The following is a 25075-nucleotide window of genomic DNA, read 5'->3' on the forward strand; positions in this document are numbered from 1 at the left end:
ATTATCACATTAGGTACGTCACATTTCGGTCAGGCCAAATCACTGTAGCTGGAGATGTTTCACAGAATGCTTTTGTCCGGATATTGATTGTAATTTATTGAGAAAGAACAAATCAAATTATATTTTCTAGAAGACAATTTTCAACGGTACAGTACATACTGTACAGCATCTAATCAGAAGTGAGTGTTTCACCTACAGCACTTTACAGTAAATGTTGATTTTAACCTCCAGTATTGTATCAATAATAGTACACATTAAGATTTCCAACAGACTCTGGACGAGGTCCAGCTCAGTCCTGGCACATTTAGGATTCCAGTGCACGTGTGAGGCTGGATCCGCTGCTCTACTTTCACTAGTTGTGTAAAGGTAAATTTCACACAGGTGTAAAAGCTCTTTACAAGAAGTCTGTAAACTGCTGGAGCTGCTTCCCCTCTCCGTCAAACGTTGGACGTTGGACTACGGGCACTTGAGAAAAGTCCCATCAAGCATGGATCCTGCACAGTCTGGTGTGCCTCCGCGGTGCCGGCGTGGGCACACATTAAAGATTCATGCAAACAGATGTTTCTCCTTCACGACAGACTGGCACGGAGCCTCCATTTCAAAGCGGCGCCACGGTGCAGGCTGCTCTCGGACGGCGGGAAATGAATACGGGCTCGTCACCAAAGGAGGCGGCGAGAGCCCCTGAACCAGGAGCAGCAGGGAAAAGAAGGATGCTGACCCCCGACGTGCTAATCCACTAAAAGTCAGAGCCAGAGTCAAGCACCATCAGTCAATAAAGTTCCCATTAATCATTTACATACAACACTTTGCTTTGACATTTACCTCAACAGGCATGACGAGCGCTGCAATCAGCGACGGCGAGGGGTGAAGGCGCGTGCAGTCAAGCTGACATTTGCTGGATATTTCCTGATAGATGCAATGATAATACATGTCGGCTCCTGGCAGCCAAGCAGCCGCTGAGTTATGTGCGATAGGTGTGAGCTTCCCTCACCCTCCGCTCACGCTTCCATTTGTTCTGCCTCATCTTCACCATCGGCCTCGTGTATCTCGGCATCTCATTCCTCTCCTTCCCTAAATAGCACCAGGTGCCCTGGAAGGGATTAAGCAGGCATGGATGGAACATGGGGGGAATTATGAGCTTTGTGTGTTTGTATGATATGATAAATGGTCTTGAGGATCGCGCCGTCTCCGTCACTGCGACGGGCCTCGACCTCCACGCAGGTGCTTTCGCTGACCATTCCGATAGTAATGTGACAGGCTGATTGCCAATTTACAGCCGCCTCCGAAGCGGCAGCTCGCTGCATAATGACGAGCGCAAGCGAAGCAGCCAGCGCCTCCATTCAGACTCTTTGTTGTTATTTTTTCTCCCCTCTTTAAAATGATTCTCTCAATCACACCATCTGGGATAAAATGATTGAAAACAGCAGTGGCTAAAAGGAAAAAGACAGGTTTCACCCAGCAGAACAGAGCCGCACTTTGCTCAGAGCTGCCTGTCATGCTAAGTAAAGCAATGGTGAGCTGCTCCTGGTGGAGATCACAGTAATAAGCAGATGATCCCCCTTGGAAATAACAGCTGCTTGTGTTTTTCTAATGCCGAGGCTCCATCACCGCCCGTCACCGCTCGTTCATCAGCAGCTGTTAGCCGCACATCCCGTGTAATTGCTCCAACTCGGCTACTTTACTTTTCAGCGGCTCTTTAAATATGAATTTTACCAATGCACCATCACACACCAGCGTCGGGGGATTTGAGCCCTTTGTGAGGAGCTGGATAAAGCGGCCGGCTGGTGATAAAGATTGGTGATCTAACAAGCGCTGGCGGCTCCTTTTGAGGGTGTGAGCATCAAATGCTCTCACGCTGTGTGGGAGCCTGAAAGCAGCCTGAACACTGTTTGTTTTTCATATTGGTGAGCGGCTCTTTGAATCGCGTCATTAGACACAGGTCTTCTCCTGTGAAACTATGTTGCCTTGATAGTCTCTTATCCTTTTATGCATCTTGAATTATTAAAGAAGCATTTTTACATTTGCTGAAAGACACCTTATAAAAATGTTTGTGCTTATAAAGCTTTGCTTTTTTATCTTTACGGTGATCCCTGCAAAGCAGGTTTGTAATCCTTCTGCAGCTAATGTGAAACAGTTTGTTATCGGTGAGGCTCAGACACATTAAGCTGCAGTCTGACTATGTGCATACATCAATTACAGTACGTGGAACATTTGCACAGATTGAATTGCAGACACCTCATACAGAGGCCTCATCTGAGGCCGTGCAAGGCCACTGGAAATGACTGTTACTTAAGGTGCTAATGTTTATTAAAAGATGCATTTTTCCGGCCACTAAAACGTACAAGCAGAGGTAAAGCTCAGCTCTGGCTTGTTGTTATCGCACTATTTCTGGTTTACACCCACATGGTGTTTCTCTGCGAGCTGCAGACACACTCAGCCTTCTATATTTCTCTCGCTTTGGTGCGAGAGGAGACTCACAGTGCCGACCCCACGGGATGTTGATTCTCACCGATGTGCGTACACTTACAGTAACATTTTGCCCGAGTGTCAGGGAGGAGAAGGGGAGAAGCAGCGCGTGAGAGAGAGAGAAGACTATGAGCCTAATGTAGATCTGTCATCAGCTGGCTGCAGATCAAAAGAGCAGCATTGGCAGGCGGAGCACAGAATCCACCGGAGCCTCCTCTCGATGCCAAGCTCCAGCTTCTCTGAGGTAGAGGAGCACAGAGGGCCCTCGCTCCAGGCGAGGAATGTGTGTATCTGCTGCCTACGTGTGCGCATGTATGTGTATTTCTGAGGGGCGGAGAGGTGTGGGCACGCTCACAATGTCTCAAGGCAAGGATCTGGCACTTTGAAAATGTCACCAGGATCCTGAAACAAAACAAGACAGAAAAAAACAGGAGGAGAAAGTGTGATGAACAATCGCGTCTGCTCTGGGAGTTGTGGGAATTAGAGAAGGCTCAGGCTTTTTCTCAGAGTGGGGAGATTAGGAAGAAGAAAAAACAAGGGCACAAAGACGCCGGCAAGTGTGAAGTGGCTTTAAGGTCGATGCTGTGGTGTCCAGAGGTTTTTGCTGAGTGTCGTCCTTGTTATTTACTCCAGAAGCAAAATGATCGGTCCAACGTGCACAATTATGACTTGAGTCTATTTATAGTCCTGTTACACTTCACTGTCAGGCTGGAAGAGAAGTTCTAATTACTCTCAAATCTGATCAACACTGAGCCTCAGCTGGTCCGTGCTGGTGTGTGTTTGACAGCTGTCTTATTGTGATGTTATGATCAGCTTTGCGTTCCCCATTAGCTGTTTTATTGTGAGCTGTAGCACTGTTTGTTCACTCTCAGCAGCTCTCAAGCCCGCAAACAGAAGAAACGTCTCGAGTCCCTAGATTCCACTGTTCTACGTCTGAATACCAAGCAGACATGAGACATTAGGAGCGTGTGAAATCTATAGAAAGTTCTGCTCACACCTCAAGGCTCTGATCTGTTGTGTGTGAATAATTACAGGCATGGAGAGGGTTGATTGGGAGGAACAGCTTGTCCGATCTAAAGAGAAGTGGTGATTTGTTACTGGTTTTACGTTGTGTCAGATATTTAGAATTAGAGTTGAGTAAAAGGTAGAAGATTGATGGATGAGTTTCCTGCCAGTCCATTTTAAAATTCACAAACATTTATCATACCAGACGTTATGTAGTCTCCTCTAATGTTGGTTGGTTAGTGCTGCAAAAACACCATCTGCACCGTGAGGAGACAAGTTACAGCCTGAAAGAATATGTTCAAGAATTGTCTTTATCTGTTGAAAGGAAAAGTAATTGTTGTCAAATTCCATCTGTGTATTTCAGATTAAAATGCCTCATGCAACGGTCCAAGTTCTTCCTATATGTTTAGCTTGACAGTTTCTTGACCTTGGCTGTTTCGCTTCTGAAGTCTTAGAGGACTTCTATAAAAAAGTGAGTGAAGAGTGAGGATGCTTCTCTTTGTGTGCGGTGAGTGGGTCTGCGCGTGCTTGTTTTTCTGTGTACGTGTTCCCACAAACTCAATGTCAAACCCATTTCCAAACCACTGAATCAGCTACTTATTGAGATATACAGTGGCGCTGCCAGTGCTAACCTTTCGAGATTACAGCGACATTAAAAGCTGCATGTGGGAGCGAGGAGACCCGACCGCCGTCGCCTCCATCTGATGCAAATGTCCTCCCTCACCTCTATCAGCAAAAGTAATTATGGCAAACCACCGTGACATCTCAGGCGGCGCAGAAGAGGCGAAGAGCACCTAGTATAGGTCACAGAAATACAGCCATCTCTGTGGCTAAGGAGGAGACAAGGCGGCGGAGGGGGAGGAGCCCTCCACCCTCTTCTCTCTCAGTCCTTGAACTGAAGCATCTTTTGTGCCTGCAGCCTTGAGGGACTTAGAGAAGAAACTGACACTGCTGTGAGCGTGCTCGGGGCTAAAGAGCCGCTGCTGGAGCTGCAGGGCCGCTCTTCATGTTGGGTCTGGACTGGATGGAGTAGCGCATGGAGCCCGTGGATGGGAAAGGGCCACGTTCTGCTAGAGCGTTCAACCGCGCTGATTAAGTGCCCGAGGAGAACAAATATGTGCCATAATGGGCATCTCACTCGGTGGAATAACAACTGCTGCAGCGCTTTTACTGTAGGTCTGCGTTTTTACTGGTGCTAAGACTGAGAGCTCTCGATTCGACACTGATTCCACAAAGAGAGCGTTTATGTGTAAAAATAGGCCATCGCGCCTCCTGAGCAGCAGCTGATGTCTTGGTTATTAAAAATCTGTCCTTCTAAACTGTGACAGATAAGATCCAGTTCCGCTTTGGTTCCCTCCTCTCCGTGTTGACGTGGCAGAGGGCCGAGGTGTCGACCCAGCGGGCCGTGGCGCCCCGCGGCGGCTAAAGCTAACCTCTAACCCCTGGCAGGCGCCGCTGGTTTAGCTCGGCTGAACACGTCGACTGGGCCCAAAAGAGGCGACATCTGGCCCTGCAGCGAGGTCCTCCGCACCTCGGGGTGGGACCCACCACGTTATCCAGTGCACTAGTGGGACCAGAGAGCAGCTTGCTCACCAAGGCTGGGCCCCGGCACAGAGCTGTTAGCAGCAGCTAAAGTACGATTACAGCCACGAGAATTTGAGTTACCAAACGGAGCTTCACCAAATGGCTCCAAAGCTGTTCACGATGGGACAGAATGTTTCCATCGATCTGACCTGCACCTGTACCTGACGCACACGATTGATGAGAAGAGAGAAAAGAGAATCAATTAAAATGCCAACTATTATGGTCGAGCTACTGACACCATCAGTTTAATAGTGTTATTAGAGTGGATTCAATTATCCTGGATCGCTAAAGAGTTGCTCCCACTTTACTCCACTTCATCAGTGTCAGCAGTGAACAGTTTTCTTCAGGCTAAGCCTAATACTCCACGTATTAATTTGTAGATGTAATGTAGATGCCGTGAGGGTGATCAGCTGCTCCATACAATTAATTATTGCAGTGGGGGAGGAAGAAAGTCCGACTCATTACGGCCACCGCGAAGGAGCCTCTCGAATCGCAATGAACGCGGCCCCTTAAGAACCAAGAATTTACCAATTAAGCTTCTCACATCAATTATGTGCATTTTAAAGCAGCAGTTTGGCCGCAGAATCGCTGGGTTTCGAGGAGCTTTCCTGATGGCAAATGCAGGAGTAATTAAGATAATTAAAGCTTTGGATGTCCCGCACATAATCCAATGCACAGCAATAGAGAGAAAATGCAAAATGAATTTCAAGGCTGTGTCCCGTTCCGTTGCCTTCCATTACACCAGCTTTCACTTTAGCGCAGCGGTTCTTACATTGGTAGAGACTGGCGGCTTCATTTCAGAGAAATAATGACTTAGTCTCCTTCACGTGTCAACTTTTTGCCTGAAAAGCAGCAATGTCAGAAGAAACTTTAGCCCAGTCCTGTTTTCACTGAAGCACTTCAGCGCTGCCCCTCTTGACACACAGTTATGTGAGAAGCACAACTGTTAGTGTTTGACCTCTGGCGACCTCAATTGTGAAGAACACACGTAGCGTCTATGAGCAGAAAGCATTTCTTTACGTGTTTAACTCGGAATATTTGTCCCTGAAACGTCCTTACTTCCATTCCTACAAAAGACTCTGAAACATGACAGCTATTTTAAAGCAAAAAGGTAATATCTCGGGGAGATCAAGTCAATGCATGTGACTGCATTATGTATGATGTATGTGTGAGAGGGAAGGGGAGAGACAGTGGAACGAGGCAGGAGAGCTCCCTGGCTGAGCTTTTATCGTCCTTAAATGTACCAAAATGAGTCTTGGGGAAAAGGAAGCCGTGCGGCTTTTGAAGAATTAATAAGCCTGCCTCATTTGGATGTGCCAGGCGTCTCGGACCGAAGCCCTACTTCCACACTTTCCTGACAGGGCCTTTGATGATCACTGATAACATACACTGACTCCCAGGGAGCAAGGCATCCAACAATGTGCTAGACTCAGTGGAGATCCTGACTGTGCTTTATTATCTGGCCTCTCTCCAGCAGAGCATTATATTCTTTAGACAGGAAATCTCATCCTTTGACAAAGGTCACCGCTTTGCTCATCTGCCGGCTGCAGAACCCTCGTCCACACATGGGTCACTTCAGACATGTCCTTTAAATGAAACCCATTGTTTTAAAAGCTTTGTGTCCAGTTTTCTCACCAACGTCCTTACCGTTAGCAAAACGTTAGCGTCTTCTGATTAGAGCCGTCTCCCAGAAATTCTGCTGAAATTCTGCGAGTCACAAGCCCAGAAATAGGCTTTGGGAAACTAAACAATCGGGCAGAGGAACATAACTATGAGCCCCCGCCAGGCAATTTTTTACTCGGCTGCTCATAACATACAGGAAATGACAAAAAAGCCTCGGCTGCCTTTGTTGAGGACAATTTTGTGATTATAGGGTTGATAGTTACATCCCAGCCTCTCAGGAATATCCGTCCCACAGCTCCCGTTGCACCCGCGTTGTTCCCTAAAAGTGCCGCATCCTTTCATCCTTCAAATATGGCACATGTCTGATGTGTGTATCTGGAGGTAAATGGTAGTAAATGGGAGCCAGAGGACGAAGTGCTGTTGGCTTTGTGAAAGTCACAACTTCTTAGAGATGCAAGTGAGGCCGATGGGGTTAGTGCATCCCCAGTGTATTTATTAGCCATTGACTTCTACTGGACTGTGTGTCACAGTCTGAATATTTATGTGCATGCTTTCCTGCATTCACGATGAATGATGGAGACTAATGCATCACTAGAGGGAAAACCAGTTGCAATATATAAAGCATTTCTTCAAAACATGATCGCAGACGCCTTTTAGTTTTGCATCTATAAATCTGCACTTCTTCCCGGCTTCTCCACTGAGACTTTGACGTAGTCATTGCTTATTCAGGTGAGAGGCCTGCCTGCATACATTTCACCCTCACCTGAAACACACTTGTTACATCAAAACCAAATTCTGACAAGGAAAGGCAGCGTGACCCTGTTTTAATATGTGGCTACAGGCAGTTTCTCTGCCGCAGCAATGTGGTCTTGCACACTGACACTAGTAAGTGATGGGGAGGCCAAGAATAAATGCAATATGCCAGAAGACCGGTGTGGCATCAAAAGACGAGGGGCAGACATCTGTAAAACTGCCTGGAAGCCTAGAAAAAGCTGCACACACGAGAGGATGTTTGTCGGCTAAAACAGGACGCAGCGCGATGCTGGACATAATCACATGCCAGCCCGTCCCTCAACGACCACGCAGGCTGTTAGCCAGTTAACCGGAGGAACGCTGCTAGAAGTGAGAGCCGCGAGCTGGGTATTGACACGGGAGCAAAATTACAATTGATTTGCAGAGAAAAGGGCCTTGTCGTCTGGCAGAAGCGCTGGTTGCTGTGAATCCCTAATCCAGCCGTATTTGAGGAAATCTCTGGGTCTCTCATTACTCTCACAGACAGGCTGGAAATCTGCAGCAGATTGGAAGCTTGACAAGCATCAGGCTGCATTAGAGACTCAACCCCTCCGCGGTCTAACGGGACACACACCACAGAGCGGCTCGGAGCATTTCAGCATTTAAAACAAGAGAAAAACATATCGATCCAATCAAAGCCAAATCTGTCCACACGAGTTAACAGGGAAAATATTTGCTCTTGTGATTTGTCTGGATGTTATATTCAGCTTGTTCAAAAAGTCTGCGGCTGCTGCGTGCCGGTGTAAGACAGCGGCATCAGCCCAGCTACTCAGCGGAAAGTTGTTTTTAATCCCCGGTACCCTACAGTGTTAATTGGACAGCAGGTCCAACGCAGCAGACAGAACTCCCTCCGCGGGAGCTTTAGTGCAGGGCTGCAGGGAGGCACTGAAACCTAAACTGAAGTGACACTTACTGACTGGGCCAAGGGGACGGGAAAATGAGCTTTTCCCCAGGAAAGGGGGAACCTTTGAATAGGCAGATTGACAGGTTGAGCAGTCAGAGGAGATGGAAAGCACTTGTAGCTGCTCGGACGTGCTGAGGGGTCAGATGCCAGCGCTGGCAGCTCTGCCGGAGCGGTGGCCGTTTTCCCTGTGACATCTTGTCAAACGTTTGGCAGCAGGGTCTCTCACAACAAACACAGCGGGAAGCTGACAGTTAATCTAATTTCAGCGGGGCCCAATCATGTGCATCGCCTCACGGTAACATGCTTGAAGGTATGTAGACAGCAGTGTTGGCTGGTGGGTCGCCGTTGGAGGGGAAGCCTGCAGCGTAATACAAAGAACATGAAACATTCACCTTTGTCTGGGTGTCAGACTGTGTTGATACCGAGGCGGAAATTGCTTTTATCATCAGAACACCACCAGCAATAACGCACCCAGAACAAGCCCAAATCTTGACACATGTCACTGGAGAACAGAACATAAAGAAAATGATCATCAGTGCTCGTGGCAGCCTGCTCTCAAAGGATGCAGACGGATCATTTCACAGCCTCACCGAGGAAGATTTCATGTGCAAGCGTTGGAGCCTCGCTGCCTGATGTACCGTAGTCTGAGTCAAAGCTAGCATAAACATTTGCCCTTAATCACAATTAACACATTTTTATCAAAGCTGCAAAAAGCGGAGCTGTGTCTCAGCTGCTCTAGTTCGTGGCATGGTTATGTTAGAGTCAGGTGCAGACTAAACAGAACCGGACCCCGGACTGGACCTAACAGCTACAGTAATGGCAGCTTAGCAAAAGCATGAGCGTTAGTTGAGTTACTTCACACACAGAGGTTGAGGCGTGTTAGGAAAATGACAGTGACTCAATTTGCACTCACTTGTCATAATTGGGTCGATGTGCCCTGGGAGGCAGGGCAGAGGAAGTGCATAAACAAAGTAATTATGTGTTGGTTGACGTGATAGTGTGCGATTCCAGCAGACCTGTCAGGGGAAGCCTGATAAACCACGCTGAGACGTCTGCTCTGGGTTCATTTGATACAGCCCAGCCCTCACACTGGAAGGAGCCGGTAGCAGGACGGATGCCGTCCCCACAATTTAGCTTCTGCTCTTGACAGGATACTGTCCCTTTGCCCTGCTCCAGCGCTGACCACTTATTCATCACATGGCAAATACTTTAAATTGTTAAAAGTATCTCTGCTACCGTTTATTCTCGCAGTGTTAATATAACAACAAACAGAAGGATAATAGAGGACGGCGGGACATTCTTCACTCATGCTGAATTAGCTCTTCACAGGGCTTTATCTTTCATTGAACTTATGGTTATTTATTTTTACAGCATGTGCAAACACTGGAGAAATATAGCTGCAATAAATGTGCATTGACTGACTTTGGATTAGGAAAAATATTGCAGAGAACATATTTTCCATCTGCCACACAACTCACTCTGTTGGGGAACATAAGAATTAATATGCATAACTGATACACTCACAAAATCCCAGATAGGCATTTTAATGTTCACATTATCTGCTGAGGGAGAGACAGTTCCCACACGCAGCTGATCCTGCTGACTATCTAGCAAAAGACGAGACGAAGAGCTGCAGGGGTAAAAACAAAATCATAGAAGGCACTTAATTAATAAATAGGAGTCGGGGCTTTGAGATTTTTGCTGGATGGGTGGAAAATCAACTAGAGTTTGAATGTGAGCAGGCTTTATCCAACTACTGGTCCTACAGGTTACAAACCGCCTCCATTCAGTCCCAGTGACGTGAGCCATTTCTAAAGCATGGACACAACCGAGGCATTTAACAGCACAATTAAACTCCAACGGCCTGGTATCTATTGAGCAATTAACCTTTGCTAAACCAATTATTATTTAGTGCATGATGACAAAAGTGAGGTCCTGGAGGAGCCATGTCCTGCTTTAATAGACGGCATTATGCCCTATAAAAGTTGAAAATGTGGGGTCGCTTTACTGTCCTGTTAGCTTAACGCCACTGAAACACTGCCAACTTGCTTCGGCTGCAAGTATTGATTAATTGGCACTGAGCAGTCTGACTGTCTGCAAATAGGAGGGAACTAATGGAGGAAACTGGACCTGGCCGGCTCATGAGAGGCTGCCGCCCGACCTGCCTGCACACCAAGCATAAACGTGGAGCTCAACGAGGCCTCGGGTCCCCCACCTGTTAGTCCGGTGCCTGGCGCCCCGTTGCCAAGGCAACGCGCTCACGTCACAGCATCAAGCGTGCACAGCTCTGTTTTCAGTCATTTTGGAATCTCAGGCTGTTAAAACACTCCGACTGCCGTTGGAGCAGAGTTAGTCATGTAAGTGACATAGGAAATGATGCTGGTGATTTGTCACCAGAGCGTCATTTGTCATTTCAGTTGTGACATCAACAATTCGGGCAATTCCCAGTCTGTTCTATCCCTCATGGAACACGGAGCGGCTCGGCCATAAATTTATCACAGGCGATGCCATTACCTTTAGCTTGATGGCCCTCAAGCAACAGCGGTGCAATAATAGAGAATAGATTTTATCCCTTATGGAGCCGAGGTTCTCGCCTGTGGCTTTATTTCCTCCTTCCAGCCTCTGAGATAAAGGAGAAAATAAGCTAGCCACTGAAGTGTTATACCTGCCATAATGAAAGGTATTAAAGCGATGCTGGTATTGACTGTGAAGCCCTGGGAGCATGTCTGTATATCAGATGCTCTGTCATAAATGGAGATCAACAATCCTTTTAACTTTCTCTTACAATGACCTAAAGGAAAAACCAAATCAAGCAGCGCATTAATGAGTCCAATAATTAGATTTTTGGTTGCAACGTGATTCTTCTCTGGTGAGATCCCAGAGCTGATGAAATGCCTCCGATGATGAAAGTATTGACTCTTATCGTGGTTTGTGGCCGCTCTGTGTCTGGTGTATTGTATGGGAGCCCGTGCACGTACTTTAAGTAGCGGCAGCGTTTGAACCCCTGGGTGAGTATGTAGATCGATTATGATAATGCGGCCTGATCAATACCCCCCTACCCCCAGGACCGTGTGGCGCAGTCAGGGGCTACTTAAGATGCATTGTGTGTGAGATGTCAGCCGGAATATTGATATGAGCGCTCATTTCCTGCCTACACCGACGCTTTGGTGACGGTGTGAAGTGTTAATGAAAAATCAGCAGGGCTTGTCAACTGTCATCATGACCAAATGAGGCAGAAAGAGGGGTGGGAGGCAGGGACTTAATAAAGCACACATTTCCCTTTCAGAAATGTGAAGCCTAATCAGAATGTTTGCATAGAAAAAGGACGTATGACGCCCTGTTTTTTCTTGGAAGAATTAGCACAGAGCGCTGTCAGCGCCTGGAGGAAATCCTATCAGGATGTTAATGTGAAACATTTCTCTGCCAGCACAAATTATGACATCTAAGCCGGATTAGGACACATCATTTTATTACTTCATTTGATTTTCTGACTGCTTTTTGGAGCTTACATTTTTAGACTGATTTACTAAAGGGCTGTGCAGACGTTCCTCAGTTGCTTTAACGCTCCGTTCCATAGTTTGATTACTTTGGTAGGGTCCATTTTTAACCACATCCAATCATTTCCATTTCCTACTGTCCCAGAAAATTCACGAATTGTCTCCTCTCCAATTATCTTGTGGCGCCAGTGCAAACGAAAGCCGAGCTTGTCCACTAGCAAAGCCTGGGAGCTGTCTCCTTGTCATAGTTCTGGCTGCTTTATTAGCATAGACTCATTTGTTTCTTATTAATTATGCATTAATGTCAAGCCGCTAATGAAGGTAAGGTCAAGACACTGGAAAAGGATTCCAGGAGAGACCGTACCCGGAGGAGTTGACTGCAGGAATAGTCCTGGCGTTTGGTGCAGACGCTCATCACAGGCCGTATTGTTCCCTTCTTCGCCTCCCACGCTCACAGTACTGAACATTCTCGCTCCCTCTCTGGTGCTGAAGCCTTTCTGCCGAGCTCCAGCCTGAGAGCGATACGGCTCCCCTCCACCCTGCACCTCTACACCCTCATTATCAGCCACCATCTGGCCGACCTTCGCCTCACATCGCTCCCGTTCACCCAGCAGCCCATCAACACTCCCCTCTCACTCTCCGTCGGCACCTTGGCTCACACGTCAGCCACAGCTGCCATCTCTCTTCGAGTTACGCATTTGTCCTCTTTGGCCGAGCTCTGCGCTCTGTAATCCCTCTGTCCTGAGTCCGTCTTAAATGATCAAGTTGTGTGTAAGCCACTGAAACACAAATACTGATCTTTTAAGTGTTTTCCAGACTGAACCGGCTTTGATTCCTCAGAGCTTCTGATCAGACGAGTGTTTTCTTCCAAAGGTCACATCAGGTTCCACAGAGTTAAAGAAAGAATCATCTGAGGTAGTGAGAAGCCACCAACAACTTTCCTTAAGTATAGTTTGACGTGTTTGGAGCTCGGTGCCTCAATGTTACAGACAAAGAAAGTTTGTTTTAAGTTAACCTCAGTCACGTCTTTTGGAAAAAACATGAAAGTTTTCTAAGTTTGCTTCTCTGCAGCATCACGTCAGCCACAACTGACCCAGCTCCTCTGTGTCAGGAGCCTTGATGCCTCGGCCCGCCTCGCTTTCGAGCCTGTCGTTCTGTCTCCATGTTGTCTAAGTCTTGTCTGCACAGAGAGCTTACAGACAGAGCTGGGAGGACTGGTGGGCTAGAACCGCTCGTCTTGACAGATAAACAGGATTTTGTGTCTGGCGAGCCTAAGATTGTCAGCTCCGATCTCTTGAGAGAATTACAACCGGCAGTCAATGGTTGGACACCAGCTCAACAGACGCTGTGTGGCGATGAGTGGGAGATGGCGACTCCTTCATCACGATAGCGCTGAATGTTTTATTCATGGAGCAGTTCAAGGTCCCCATCCCTCGGTTTTTCAGCTGTGAAATGGCCTCTTTGCAAACATGTTATAAAAAGACATAATGTACAGTAAATGTCACTGGGTTTCATTGAAAGCGTAGTAATTGTAGTGTGGGTGACAAGGTGACTGAGCTGGGCTTCATCCGAGCTCTTTACATTTCCACCTTCATCTACAGTAAATATTATGTGACTCCACCTGCACCACCAGTGTCTTTCTTTGGGTCGCAGAGGGAGAACATCAGCTTTAATGTGTCAACATTCCCCACGTAACCCTGCTGGTTGGTCGCATTCACTCCCACTGGTCCAGTCCAGCTTTCGACCTTTCTGCTCAACATTTGGCCCCTGAGGTCACGCTGTTGCGTTTGTTAAATGTCAGCAGTTGTTGTCTCAGAGCGAAGCCAGCAGAGCAGAGCGTGTGGACCGCTTGACAGCCGCTCTCCACCGTCGAGCACCTCCCCAGGTCGCTCTTTCCTCTCGCAGAGGGGGCAGGTTCTCTTCGCTCTCTAAATCAATGGGAATGAGTTGGCTGCGAGGCCCCTTTGGCGTTGAGCGGCATTACCCGGAGATAAGGGAGCTCAGACGTGACGAGCCATATTAACCAGGCAGCTCTGCTGATTGGATCACCGCAGAGCTGCTCGCCTGCAGGAGACACCGGCGTCTAATTGAACAGTCTGCCTCGCTGTTGACAGGACTATAATTTCCGCATATCACCAAGGAAAACACGTCTTGTTTTTCTGTCTGTTCTGAGATTCTGACGAATGTGTGCAAATGCTCGCGGAGACGAAACTCACACATCAAAGACGAGGTTTAGTTCATGATAATTGACTAGGAGGAGAGATGTGAAAGGAAGGAGGCTGCGGTGGAAGACGGCCCTGCACAGGGTTAAGTGGATCAATGTCCATTTCTTTAGTCTACCCAGAGCTCAGATGTCAATCTAATTTATCATGAGGAGGGCAAGCACAAGCTAGAGAGAATAAATGACAGCAGACGTCAGTGGGAACATGGCTAAATAATTCAGTTACCCAAGTGTGCAATGACATTTATCAGATTGTGACTCCTAATGTAAGAGCTTTGGCTAAAAGGATCGACACTGTTACAGGAGCTGATTCAAAGCAAAGCACAATTCTGTGTTAATTACAAACTGTACTAAAGTCTGTTTACAACTAATACAGTAAAAGCAAAGTTACACACAGTAAATATTCAGCAACTCTCAGTTTTCTGACATTTTCAGCTGCACAATTTCAGAGTTTTACATTTACTGGGAGCTTTATTGTGAATGTGGGAGCCACATCATTTTCTGTCAGCTGTTTGTACGCGTGTAGCCAGAATTGATGCAGTCACAGAAATCCTCGCTTTGTGGCTGAGAGTCACCAATGAAAGCTATCAGCCACATCAGACAACTGTGTCTAAAGCGATGTTTCAATATTTTGCATGCTCCGGCTCCCATATGGTGCGTTACATTTCCTCCTTGAAGACTCCACCATGCGTATTATTGTCTTCTATTTTGAGAGACTCCCTGCCGTGCGGCGTGCGCAGCCGCATGGAGGGGTTCCACCAGGGCCGGGCCCTCGCAGCTGTGACTGATAAAGCCAAGAGGAAAACTCCTTCTCTGCTCCTTCACGTCTCTAAACTCCGTCGCTGTCCCCGAGGCACAAGCGTCCAACTTCCAAATGCCAACTCAGTACGGAGTTATTGCCACCAATTCTCCAGTGACAAATGTCAGATAGATGCTGATTCTCTGCTTTATGAATTCACAGAAATTGTAGCTGTTCGCTGTGAATCCCTCACACTCTGTCCTAGTTTGATAAGTGGGGCATTATAATACAAATGTCTTCTTTAAACTAAGCTACAGCCTCATTTTATTTCTGGTGGGTCGTGGACATTGAACTGGACAATGTGCGCTGACTTATCATCCTTTCCGTTTAAATTGTCATATAATATTCAGCCTGTGGTTTTTACTGGACTCTACCAACAACATCCATCATGGATTATGATGTTTAAGATGCATTTCAGCACCAGAAAGACAAAAATGAGAGCATGTTCAGCCTGGTGCTAAACACAACGATCGGCCATACAGCTCTGATATGAGCCAAGAATAAAAAAGCATGAAAAATGAGCATAAGGAGTCAATGACACAATGTCACTAAAGACAGAAGAGAGTGAGGATGTGAAGGAAGCTGAGTGCAGGGACCAGACAGTGGTTTGACGCATAGTCATGTTCAAACTACTAAAAGCTGTTAGTCTGAGATTTTACTGTTTACTTTTAAAACCTGAACGGAGCAGACACTTAGTGGATAGTCTCTTTTCCCTCTGTTGGCTTGAATGGTTATAAATGTATATCACAGGAAGCGCAACGGGCAAAGATTAATCAACATTTCTGTGACAGAACAGAAATGAATAAAACGCTGACCCCAACATAAAACACCTTGATCTTCATTTGAAAACAACAAATCTGTTATGGCGTCATAGAAACATTAAGGCTTCTGCTACTAAATGCTCAGCCCATAGGGCAGGAGGTAAATGGAAACGAGTGTTGGCCTCAGTAAGCAGTGACCCGAGCAGCAGGCCAGGACGCTGGAGATCAGGTCCACACAGATGCATTTTTGATAAACACTGAGCTAATTTAAAGGACGACCACTGCTCACAGACGAAGCTGGACCCAAAGCCTTTTCACTCATTCTACCATGATGTACTTATTGGAGCACAGAAAGTGTGGCGTCTTAAAGCTTTCCATCCATCCATCCATCCATCTGTTCATTCAATTATTCATTAATTCATCTATCCATCATCTTTTTATCCATCCACCCATCCACCCACCCATCATCAGTAATCTATTCATCCATTCATCTCTGCATCCATTCATTCATTTATTCATCATTCGTCCATCCGTTCATCCATCCATCCATCCATTCATTCATTGATCAGTCCGTCCATCCATCCACCCATCCATCCATCCATCCATCCATCCATCCATCCATCCATCCATCCATCCATCCATCCATCCATCCATCCGTTCATTGATCAGTCCATCCATCTATCATTTATCCATCCATACATCCATCTGTTCATCCACCCATCCGTTCATCCACCCATCCGTTCATCCATCCATCCATCCATCCATCCATCCATCCATCCATCCATCCATCCATCCATCCATCCATACATCCATCCATACATCCATCTGTGCATCCACCCATCCGTTCATCCATTCATCCATCCACCCGTCCATCCGTTCATCCGTTCATCCATCCACCCATCCATCCAGCTCGCTCTTCTACATGACAGCTGTGCAACACCTTTGCTACTGAACAGCTTTGGTGCCAAACAGCTGTACCCACAGACTGCACACTCACGGGTCAAGCCACCAACTGCAGCGTAGGTGGTGCATATTGAAGCCCGTGCAGCCGACTCTCACCTCACCGGTCACTGTGCATCTGACAGCATCTGTAATCGTGTCCGGCCCAGTGTACTGACAGCAGGGGATGATAGCGCTCGGGACCCGCAGCTGCGCAAAGGAACGGCCCCTTTCACCTTGATGAATAAGTGAACACATTCAGGCAGGCAGAGATGCAGTCGGCGAGTCGATAACAAGTAGATTTGTTTTCTTCTGAAAGCTGTGTTGTTTACAAGCTACCGATTACCCCTCAAATTTGATCCGTCTGAGATTTTCAGCTCTGGGTCCATTTCACCTCGTGACATGTCGGAGCGTCGGCCGCTGAACGCTGTCTGGTGAGGCGGTGCCTGGATTCTTACTTTACAGACATTACATAGCGCTACATGAGATCGCTCACAGCCAAAGTGTTATGTCATTGTTGTAGAAACCTTTAATAACTTCACCTCTACGGCAGCTTCTTACAAAAAATATTGATTTTGTTTCTATTTTTTTACAAAATCCAAATCACCTCATCGCTTGCATGTCATCCAACAAATAAACAATAATGTTTAGCAAATGGCTTTGTTGTACAACATACTCACTTATTAAAATGGCATCTCATTAGAGGCATTGAGCAGCCGCTTTGCATGAGATTAATTGAGTTTTTTTGAAAGCACTTTCTCTTCATTATCATTCTGTCTTGCAAATGGATTCACTGCAAAGGCGATGCATATTCATTTTACAGGAAGCTTGAAAATTGTTCGGAAACGAGCCAAAGGTGGAGCTGGGCTGCTGTGAATAATAAACACGGCAGCCTCTGCTCCAGAGGTGAAAGCGGAAGGCTGCGTCGGCAGAATGCGTTCGGCCGCGTTGAAAACAGCTCCAACATTCAATAAAGACGTCCCTCCTGCTTCACAGCTCATTTGCATCAGCTTTTACTTGTTTTACATACGTGAACTCCCTGCTGCTGTGCTTCCAGGTGAATATTTGGGTGCTAGGTGTATTCTTGGCCACCTCCACTCCACTGGCATTAATAATGCACCACAGGAGCTTTTACTGGATTCTGATTTGCTCTTTGAAAAGGTAGAAGGAAATGTGCAGTCCACTCTCTTGACGAAGTGGGCTGGTAGTAGTTTTGTGAAATGAGTTGGGCAGAGTCACTCTTTTTCTCCTTCTACGTACTATTTTGTATGTGTAATGTGTGTATTTCGACATCAGAGGAGCCCACTAGGTTTGAAAGCCTGCCTGAGGCTGGAACCAAACAAAAAGTTTTCCTCTTTGCCAAGTTCTGGACTCTTTTACCTGAGGCAAGATGAAGTACATCAAAGGCAAAGGGCATCCTTTGTCAGCATCTCAGACTGACAGCAACAGATCCACCTCAAGAGTAATTACACACAACAGAAACAGTCCCTTTGGCTGCTCACCTAAAAGCTGGAGCTGTGATACGACGGATCCTCCATTAACAGCTGGAGAAGACAATTAAAGAACATTAAAAATAAGGGGATTTTTAAGACCTACATTTAACTTCATAATTAGGTTAATTAACACGTGGACTCGAGACAAGCCTGCAGGTCACGAATCTAATTGATTTATTCAAAGACAAAAACCAGGACCCACACCTGGAGAAGTAGCCGGTGTCATCTTAGTGAGTGAGCATAAATGTCACTGAGCAGCAGAACACTCGTTAATTAAAGTGTAATTGTGTTACATCTGGTTCGGTGCCTCATTTAGTTCTATCTGATTATAGCAATAAACTGCCGCCACAGCTTCCAGTGCAAGTGACAGAAAAGAGCTTTTTAGGCACTGAGTCAACACTTTTGTGTTATTGTGCAGCCATAAATCTAATCGAGTGCCTGCTATTATTTTGTGTATTGCTGCATGCTGGCAGCGCTGCAGTCCTTTGTTGTTGTTCAGACCACGGCTTCACAGGAAGTGATGGAGGTTAAAGGTGCAATTACAGACGCTTGCTTGGCCCATAGCTCAAAATGACTACATAATGCATCAGCAGGGGTCTGATCAAGTTGTTGATTGATGCTGTAACTCTATTTAATGCTTCTAGAAGGAGGTTTAATACATGTTTCAGAAGGAATGTGTGCACTATGCACGTTTCTGATCATTTTACAGTTTCATTGCTTCTGAACAAAACGAAAGAAATTGCTCAGATGCAGTATCGTCTGCATCGGAGTAATCTGAGTTTTGTCTGGAAAAATGGTCTTTTTATAAGGACCTACCAGCTCATTTCTGTCGTCACATGCTTTTTGCATAAGCAAGGTTGTAAAATAATAGGCTGATGATGGAAAACTCAAGGTCTGAGCAATGACCGCGGGAATTTGCTGAACACTGTAATTGTACTGTGGCACAACAGGGTCGTTAAGGTTGAATAAGTACAGACTTATGTCCCAGAATAGCTAATTAATGTACAGCATGTGCTCTGGGAGACTCATGGGAGACCAGATGCAACAAATCCAAGCAGGCAGGAGGCTAAAAAAATAGGCCTCACTTTCTCATTGCGCTGCTGGTGACAGTGAATTTGAAAAAACGAATGTGCCTCATGATGTATCAGATATTAAATTCTAATGTATTGTCAGCAGGCAGCAAAGCTAATCTTCCGTACATACATTACAGCGCTATCAGTGATTCTATTGAAAGGGCCTTTTCATCTATGAAGCATTTGTTTTTGATTACCACAGGACGGCGTCCGCTCAGGCCGCCCAGTCAGTGCTGCTGGAAATAAATATCTTTTAGTGATTGGCAATCCCACACATCACTCATCAAATATTCATGCTGGACTTGGGAGGATTCCGAGGTTGCAGGGTTATAAGACACCCCCAACATCCTAGAAGAGCTGCAGCCACTGAGGCATCATGATGTATGTCTCCATTTCTGCAGGTCTCTGAACGTCCTGCAGCCCCCGGAGTGTAAAAGTCGCTTTTAAAGTTTAATCCTTAAAGGATTATCCACTCATTGATTTAAAACACTACTGCAGACCAATAAAAAAGCACGACTCAAAGCCACTTTTGATTTCAGATGAGTGCTTTGAATCCAGAGTTGCTGCATGTGGCTTTAACTGTGTTGATGTAGCTTATAAATCCCAGCAGGGCACGATTGAGCCTATTCAGGTGTGTGAGCTTAAATGATTGTAATCACATTAACACTGTAATAAATAATAGAAACCTACAGGCGCCTTCAGTCTTCTAATGTAGAACAAGTGAGATGCAAACATTTTGTCACACTGGAGGTTTTTCTGCAGCTACTAAACGTGTTCGGGGGCCTCTGAGATGATGAAACGCTGGTGTGAGCTCACATTCAGATCGTTGGCTGTCCACTCTGCGCTTGACCAAGAAGCTCATTTCCTAAGAGCACTTCAATGTATGCGCCGTCATACTGGGTGAAATGGGGCCATCGTATTGTGTCTCCAGTCCTCGTTTCGCCAGCAAGCCTTTTGAAAAGCTTGCCAGTGCTGTCCTTCGCTGCTCTAAATGTGGAGGGAGGAGATAGTGCCTTCTCATGTTATCTGCCACCGGCCTCTTGCCCCTTCAGCCATTTTCTCATTTCACAGATTTGACCAGAAGGTGACCTTGGCTTTTTAAGTGCTTTTAAGGCAGAGCCAAGTATTCTCCCCCTTTTCCTGTCTCATAAATGAAGACAGAGCGCGAGCAGGAGAGGGAGAGGGGGAGTTCTTTCCAGGCTTTTGTGGCTTTCTCCTTCTCTTTCCTTCAGCATTTTTTTTGCCTTTTGATAGAGTGGACACGATGGCAGCCTGTTGTCTGGCAATTCACATGAATCTGTGCTTTTAATGTAGGAAACAGCCCCCGGGAGCAAAAGCAGGGGTTGATGACATGACGTCACACTCAGAGGTCAGTCTGGAGGTTTGACGCACAGTGCATTAGCCAAACGTCAGCCAAGAACTAATTGAATGTCTTCCAATGTGTTCCAAATCTAGGTACATCCACCAGAACTTTTACAAGCTCACACAAGGGAGGGAAAGGAAACATGGACCCTGTGCCTGTGTGTGCGTGTTTTCTGGTGGGTAGGAGGAGCCGGTAGCTCCATCCGTCCCCTGTGCACCTCTGGCAGAGCGCTAATCTGGGTCAAAGTGCTAACTACTTAGAAGGGCCTGGGAGAGGCTGGCTCACATATGAATCATTCCTCACGCTTCCTGTCCTCATTATGCTCCCGTAGCTGGAGAGGCAAAATGCTCTCATAGAACTCCCCCTGACCTCAAACGTAAACACGCAGGCAGCTCATAAAGCGTCTGCAGCAGCCGCGTCCTTAATCTCTTTCACTTTGAAACAACTCTCTTTGACTTTTTCTCTTAGGGTCCATGGAGCCTAAGAGCCTCTCAGCCACACAATCAGCGTTTTATGACTCTGCTCTGCATCTCTGAAAAGACAGAGGTCCATTTGCAGCTGTAAAAGACATGAGACGTTCTTACTTTAGCCAAGTGAGTAGAAATGAAGCTGGACGTGGGGAAGCACTTCAGTCTCCTCCGCTGTGGACCAGCTGTATGAGCCGGTGGATTTTACCGTAGCGTAGAAAAGAGCATGGCCATTTGTTCATTTGTGTTTGATGCAGCTCTGATGCTGGCATCAACAGGTGGCACATATTCAATATTTCATGAGCTACAGTAGGAAGCGCCACCTGTGCCAATACTGCTAAAAAATATCAAGCCATAATGTTGATGAATTAAAAAAGCTTTGATGATGGCTCCAACATACCCTGGAAAAAGAACAAGGCTCCGTCCTCTCAGTGCGCGAGCTTAAAGGCAAGGACAGAGGGTTTGTAGGTATCAGAAAGCCTGACAGGCTCAGACCATTTGGGATTTATTACACTCCAAGGCTAGTCTTGCAAAGCAGCTCCTTGCGGGAGAACGGCTGGAAGCGGCGTTGTCACCAGAACGCCGGCCTCTCCCTGGAGGGGCCACGTGGACAGAGCAGCGCACTCGAACAGCGTGTCCACGGGGAAACACATCACGTTGAGCCACACATACCCTTCGTCCAAAGCACCGCTTCCTCTCATTACAATGAGCAAGCTCCAGCTGCTGACGGGCTCAGCACAGGCTGGGGGAGGGGGGGTTCTGGTGTGTCCTGTCTGGGTCCTTGCTGGCGTTCAATAGTCTATTCGGAACCTGAATAGCAGACTGCAACTGGGTGCTGATAATGTGTGAGTAATTGTGTTGTTACTTTAAATGGTGAATTTGCAGATGTTTGTGGGGACAACGTGTGAGCTGGCTGGATTTGTAAAACCTCTCTGCTTCCCAGTAATTAAGATCATCCCCCTGTTCCTACAAGGATGTCTTACAAGGGTCGCTAAGTCTTTGGAGATGACGGGCTCTTTATCTGGCAGCCTGGAACAACGTGGTAATTGGTAAACAGTTTTACCAATTTGAGCTATTAACAAAATAGCCATTTCATAATAAAGGGGATTTAATATTCTGCCCTGCACCACAGCTCCGTTATCAACAAAAGCCTCGGTTACTCTCGGCTTTTTATCGAGAAAGAAAATCCATTGAAAGTGGCTGAAGGCCTGACACAAAGCAGCTGCTGAATCTCCACAAATCTGCAGGCTTAATTGATTATTTGCACAGAGCTGTATATCTGCAAGGTGCAGCAAACCCAGGGGAAATAATGTAAAACAGATAACAAGATGAAATGTGGGAGAATTGCTTTCTGCTGCCCATTTTATTAATCTCTTCCCCTTTTCTTATTCACAATGAGTTTCCCCGTCTAGGTCTTCCCATTACAGAGACGCAGCTTCACGTTTTAAAATCAGCGCGGCCTAAATGGAAAGTTGAGAGCTGATTCAAACAGGCACCAAAGGTGTTTGTAAAAGGTTATTTGGATTTCTGAATAACACATTGAGGGGCTGAATGTTGTGTGTACCGAGACTCCCAGAGGACAGCGCTTTATTTTCAAACCTCATCTTCATTATTCTGCCGTTCTCACTTCTGCGTCACATTCAAAGGCATGAATTTATTATGCCAGCACTTTACACAAACATTTCAGAAGCAATTCCAGTTGTGTTCTGAATCAGGTTTGCAGGTATTATTTCGCAGCCGAGCCACGAGCTCTCTCAGGCTTCCCGACATTGTGGTCTCACCTTTTTTGTGGAAATGACTTTAAAAGAACAACCTTGGGATGACGGGATGTGAAATTACTCTGGAGCTCGACTCGGGTTCTTTTTTTCCCCCCTTTGCTCTTCACGCCGCTCTCCCAGCACTCAGCAAAAACACTGTTAGCACGCAGGACGGCTGCTTTCACTCGACACCAATCAAAGCATTTTATACGGAGGCAACAGACGGGCGTTTGTTTTGTTTCCTCGTGCGATATAGAATTCTTGGCATTAGGTTGCGCATCAGGTCAGACCATAATTGCCTTCTCCTCACTGGGGAGCTACTTGTTTTCCATTTGGAGAGCAGGAGAGTTTCTGGACCAGTCATCTCATGTGCGACATAGAGGACACCGAGATGAGAACGTCCCAATGGGGTTTAGCAGAACACAGAAAAACTGGGCTACTGTCTTGTGGGAGGTGCCACTTCTCCCCGTCCTGTCGTCACCTGCCCCAACAAGAAATAAAGAAGAAAAAAGAGAAGTCATAGTGTAACCTGACCTGGCTGCACCCGAGGAACCGCCTCCTGCAGCCTGAGTGTGTAAACAAGCTGAACGACGACCAACAAAAGGTCGGTGTGTGAAGCGGCGTCACTTTTTAATAGCAGCCAACATCTTTACGCAGAAACATTTAAAGTTCTTCTCCGGAGTTTTCATATTAATCACACTAAGCTAAAAGCTTCGGTAGCTTGGGGTCATTCTGCACAGCGACACCATCGTTCCTAGCAGGCTGTGACGTCAGTGTCTGATGGGCAGGTTTCCAGCTGGGAACTATTTCCAAACTATCCACTGTGGATCCACATGCACACATCTGCTCCTGGTCTACCTCTACCTGCGCAAACAGCAGAATGCATTCTGGGATGTGGATCTCGGTCATAGCGTGTTTCCCAGCAGTGTCTTTGGCAGGATGTGCATCTCGTCCTCCTCCTGCTCTGAGCCCAGACTGAATTATTGAAAGAAGAGAGGCGCCTCGCATTGTGCGGTATCATCAGGATAGACACTTAAGACTCTGAGAATCTCACAGAGCTGATACCTCAGCTCTCTCCCCCAGCATTAAGGAAAAAAGTTGTTTAATTTCACCTCTCCCACTGGATCGCGCAAAAAAAAAGCTTTTCATTGAACTGCAGGTCAGGCGTCTCAACAGGGCTTATGCTTTATGCAAAGGGAAAGAGTTGCTGCTGAGTTCTCACAATACAAGAGAAGGAAGAGCTACCTGAGAACGGCTGAAGCCAGTTCAGATTCCCCCGGAACCTTTGGAACTCAATGGGAAATGCTGATTTGCAAAGTGCTGCTGTCGTTCATGGACCTTCTCTGACATCCTGTCTGCAGGTTTGTTGTGGCCACATCTCCATAGTGTCACAAAGATAGTGGGAAGGCATTAGTGCATTGTGCTGTGTGAGTGGTGACTGGTGAGGACTGTTGGTCACACTGAACCTGCGCTGAATTGAAAATGAGGCAGAAACCGCTGCTGTGGATGGATGTGTTAAATTCAGTTTTCAAGCGCGTGCACAGAGCTATTGAGCGGCTGAGTGGTAGGTGAGGCTGACTCCCGGTGCGACTGATCGATGCGCGTGTGGTCATTGAACTGAGCTTAGAGCTAGTTTGTATTCTATTAGGGATCTCGAGGGCTTTGCAGCAGCGGAACAAAAGCTCATGCTGATGCCTAATTGCTGGCAAAGAAAAGACCAGTGCTGCTGTTTTGTTGCTGCTTTATGGGTCCGGTCCATCTCAGCTGTACAGGTGCTACGAGGACTTATCAGCTCTGTTGTGACTCAACCGGAAGGTAGACTGTATTTTACTGCTGCTTTATCTTTTCTAGTTTAACTAAAAACACTTGAGGTGCGGTGATTTATATGCTTAGAATAAAAAAGCGTCATAGCTTCTGCTCTCAGCTTCTGACTGTAAAGAAGGTAATGACTTCATCTCACGTTGCAAGTCAAATCAAATGTGAATTATTACTTGCAGCCATTAACCCTCAGCAACGCGTGGCCTTAGATTTGGTTGTACCTTCACTAGGCACATCATTATATGGCTTCATATATGCTGGTTGTGCTGAAATGACTCTGTTGCTGCTAACAACTGCTCAGCCATGTAACACGTCCTGTCGTCTTCTGCAGATCACAGCAGGGAGCGTGTGCGGCATGAGGCTGCTGTGGAAATCCCTGGACAAGATGAGGTGTCTGAGGAAGCGCTCCACCATTCCCTTCCTCGGCTTCCTCATCACATTCCTCCTCTTCCTCAACCTGTACATAGAGGACGGCTACGTGCTGGTTAGTAACTGTGCTGTGCATGTTAATTA

General features: G+C 46.6%; 1 protein-coding gene across 5 annotated transcripts in view; it reads left to right on the plus strand.

The window, feature by feature from the left end:
• mgat4c (mgat4 family member C) overlaps positions 1–25075 on the plus strand; it is a 61338-nt gene that overhangs the window by 31083 nt on the left and 5180 nt on the right. For 4 of the 5 annotated variants that reach the window (XM_029153156.3, XM_029153158.3, XM_029153157.3 and 1 more), the window contains one exon: positions 24894–25046. In XM_029153156.3, the coding sequence (XP_029008989.1) occupies positions 24918–25046 (129 nt within the window). In that variant the 5' untranslated portion in view covers positions 24894–24917. Of the gene's footprint in view, positions 1–10020; positions 25047–25075 lie in introns of those variants that run through there. The other variant, XM_029153155.3, reaches the window with a different exon arrangement.

Source organism: Betta splendens, chromosome 6 (genome assembly GCF_900634795.4).
Source record: "Betta splendens chromosome 6, fBetSpl5.4, whole genome shotgun sequence".
Taxonomy (NCBI): domain Eukaryota; kingdom Metazoa; phylum Chordata; class Actinopteri; order Anabantiformes; family Osphronemidae; genus Betta; species Betta splendens.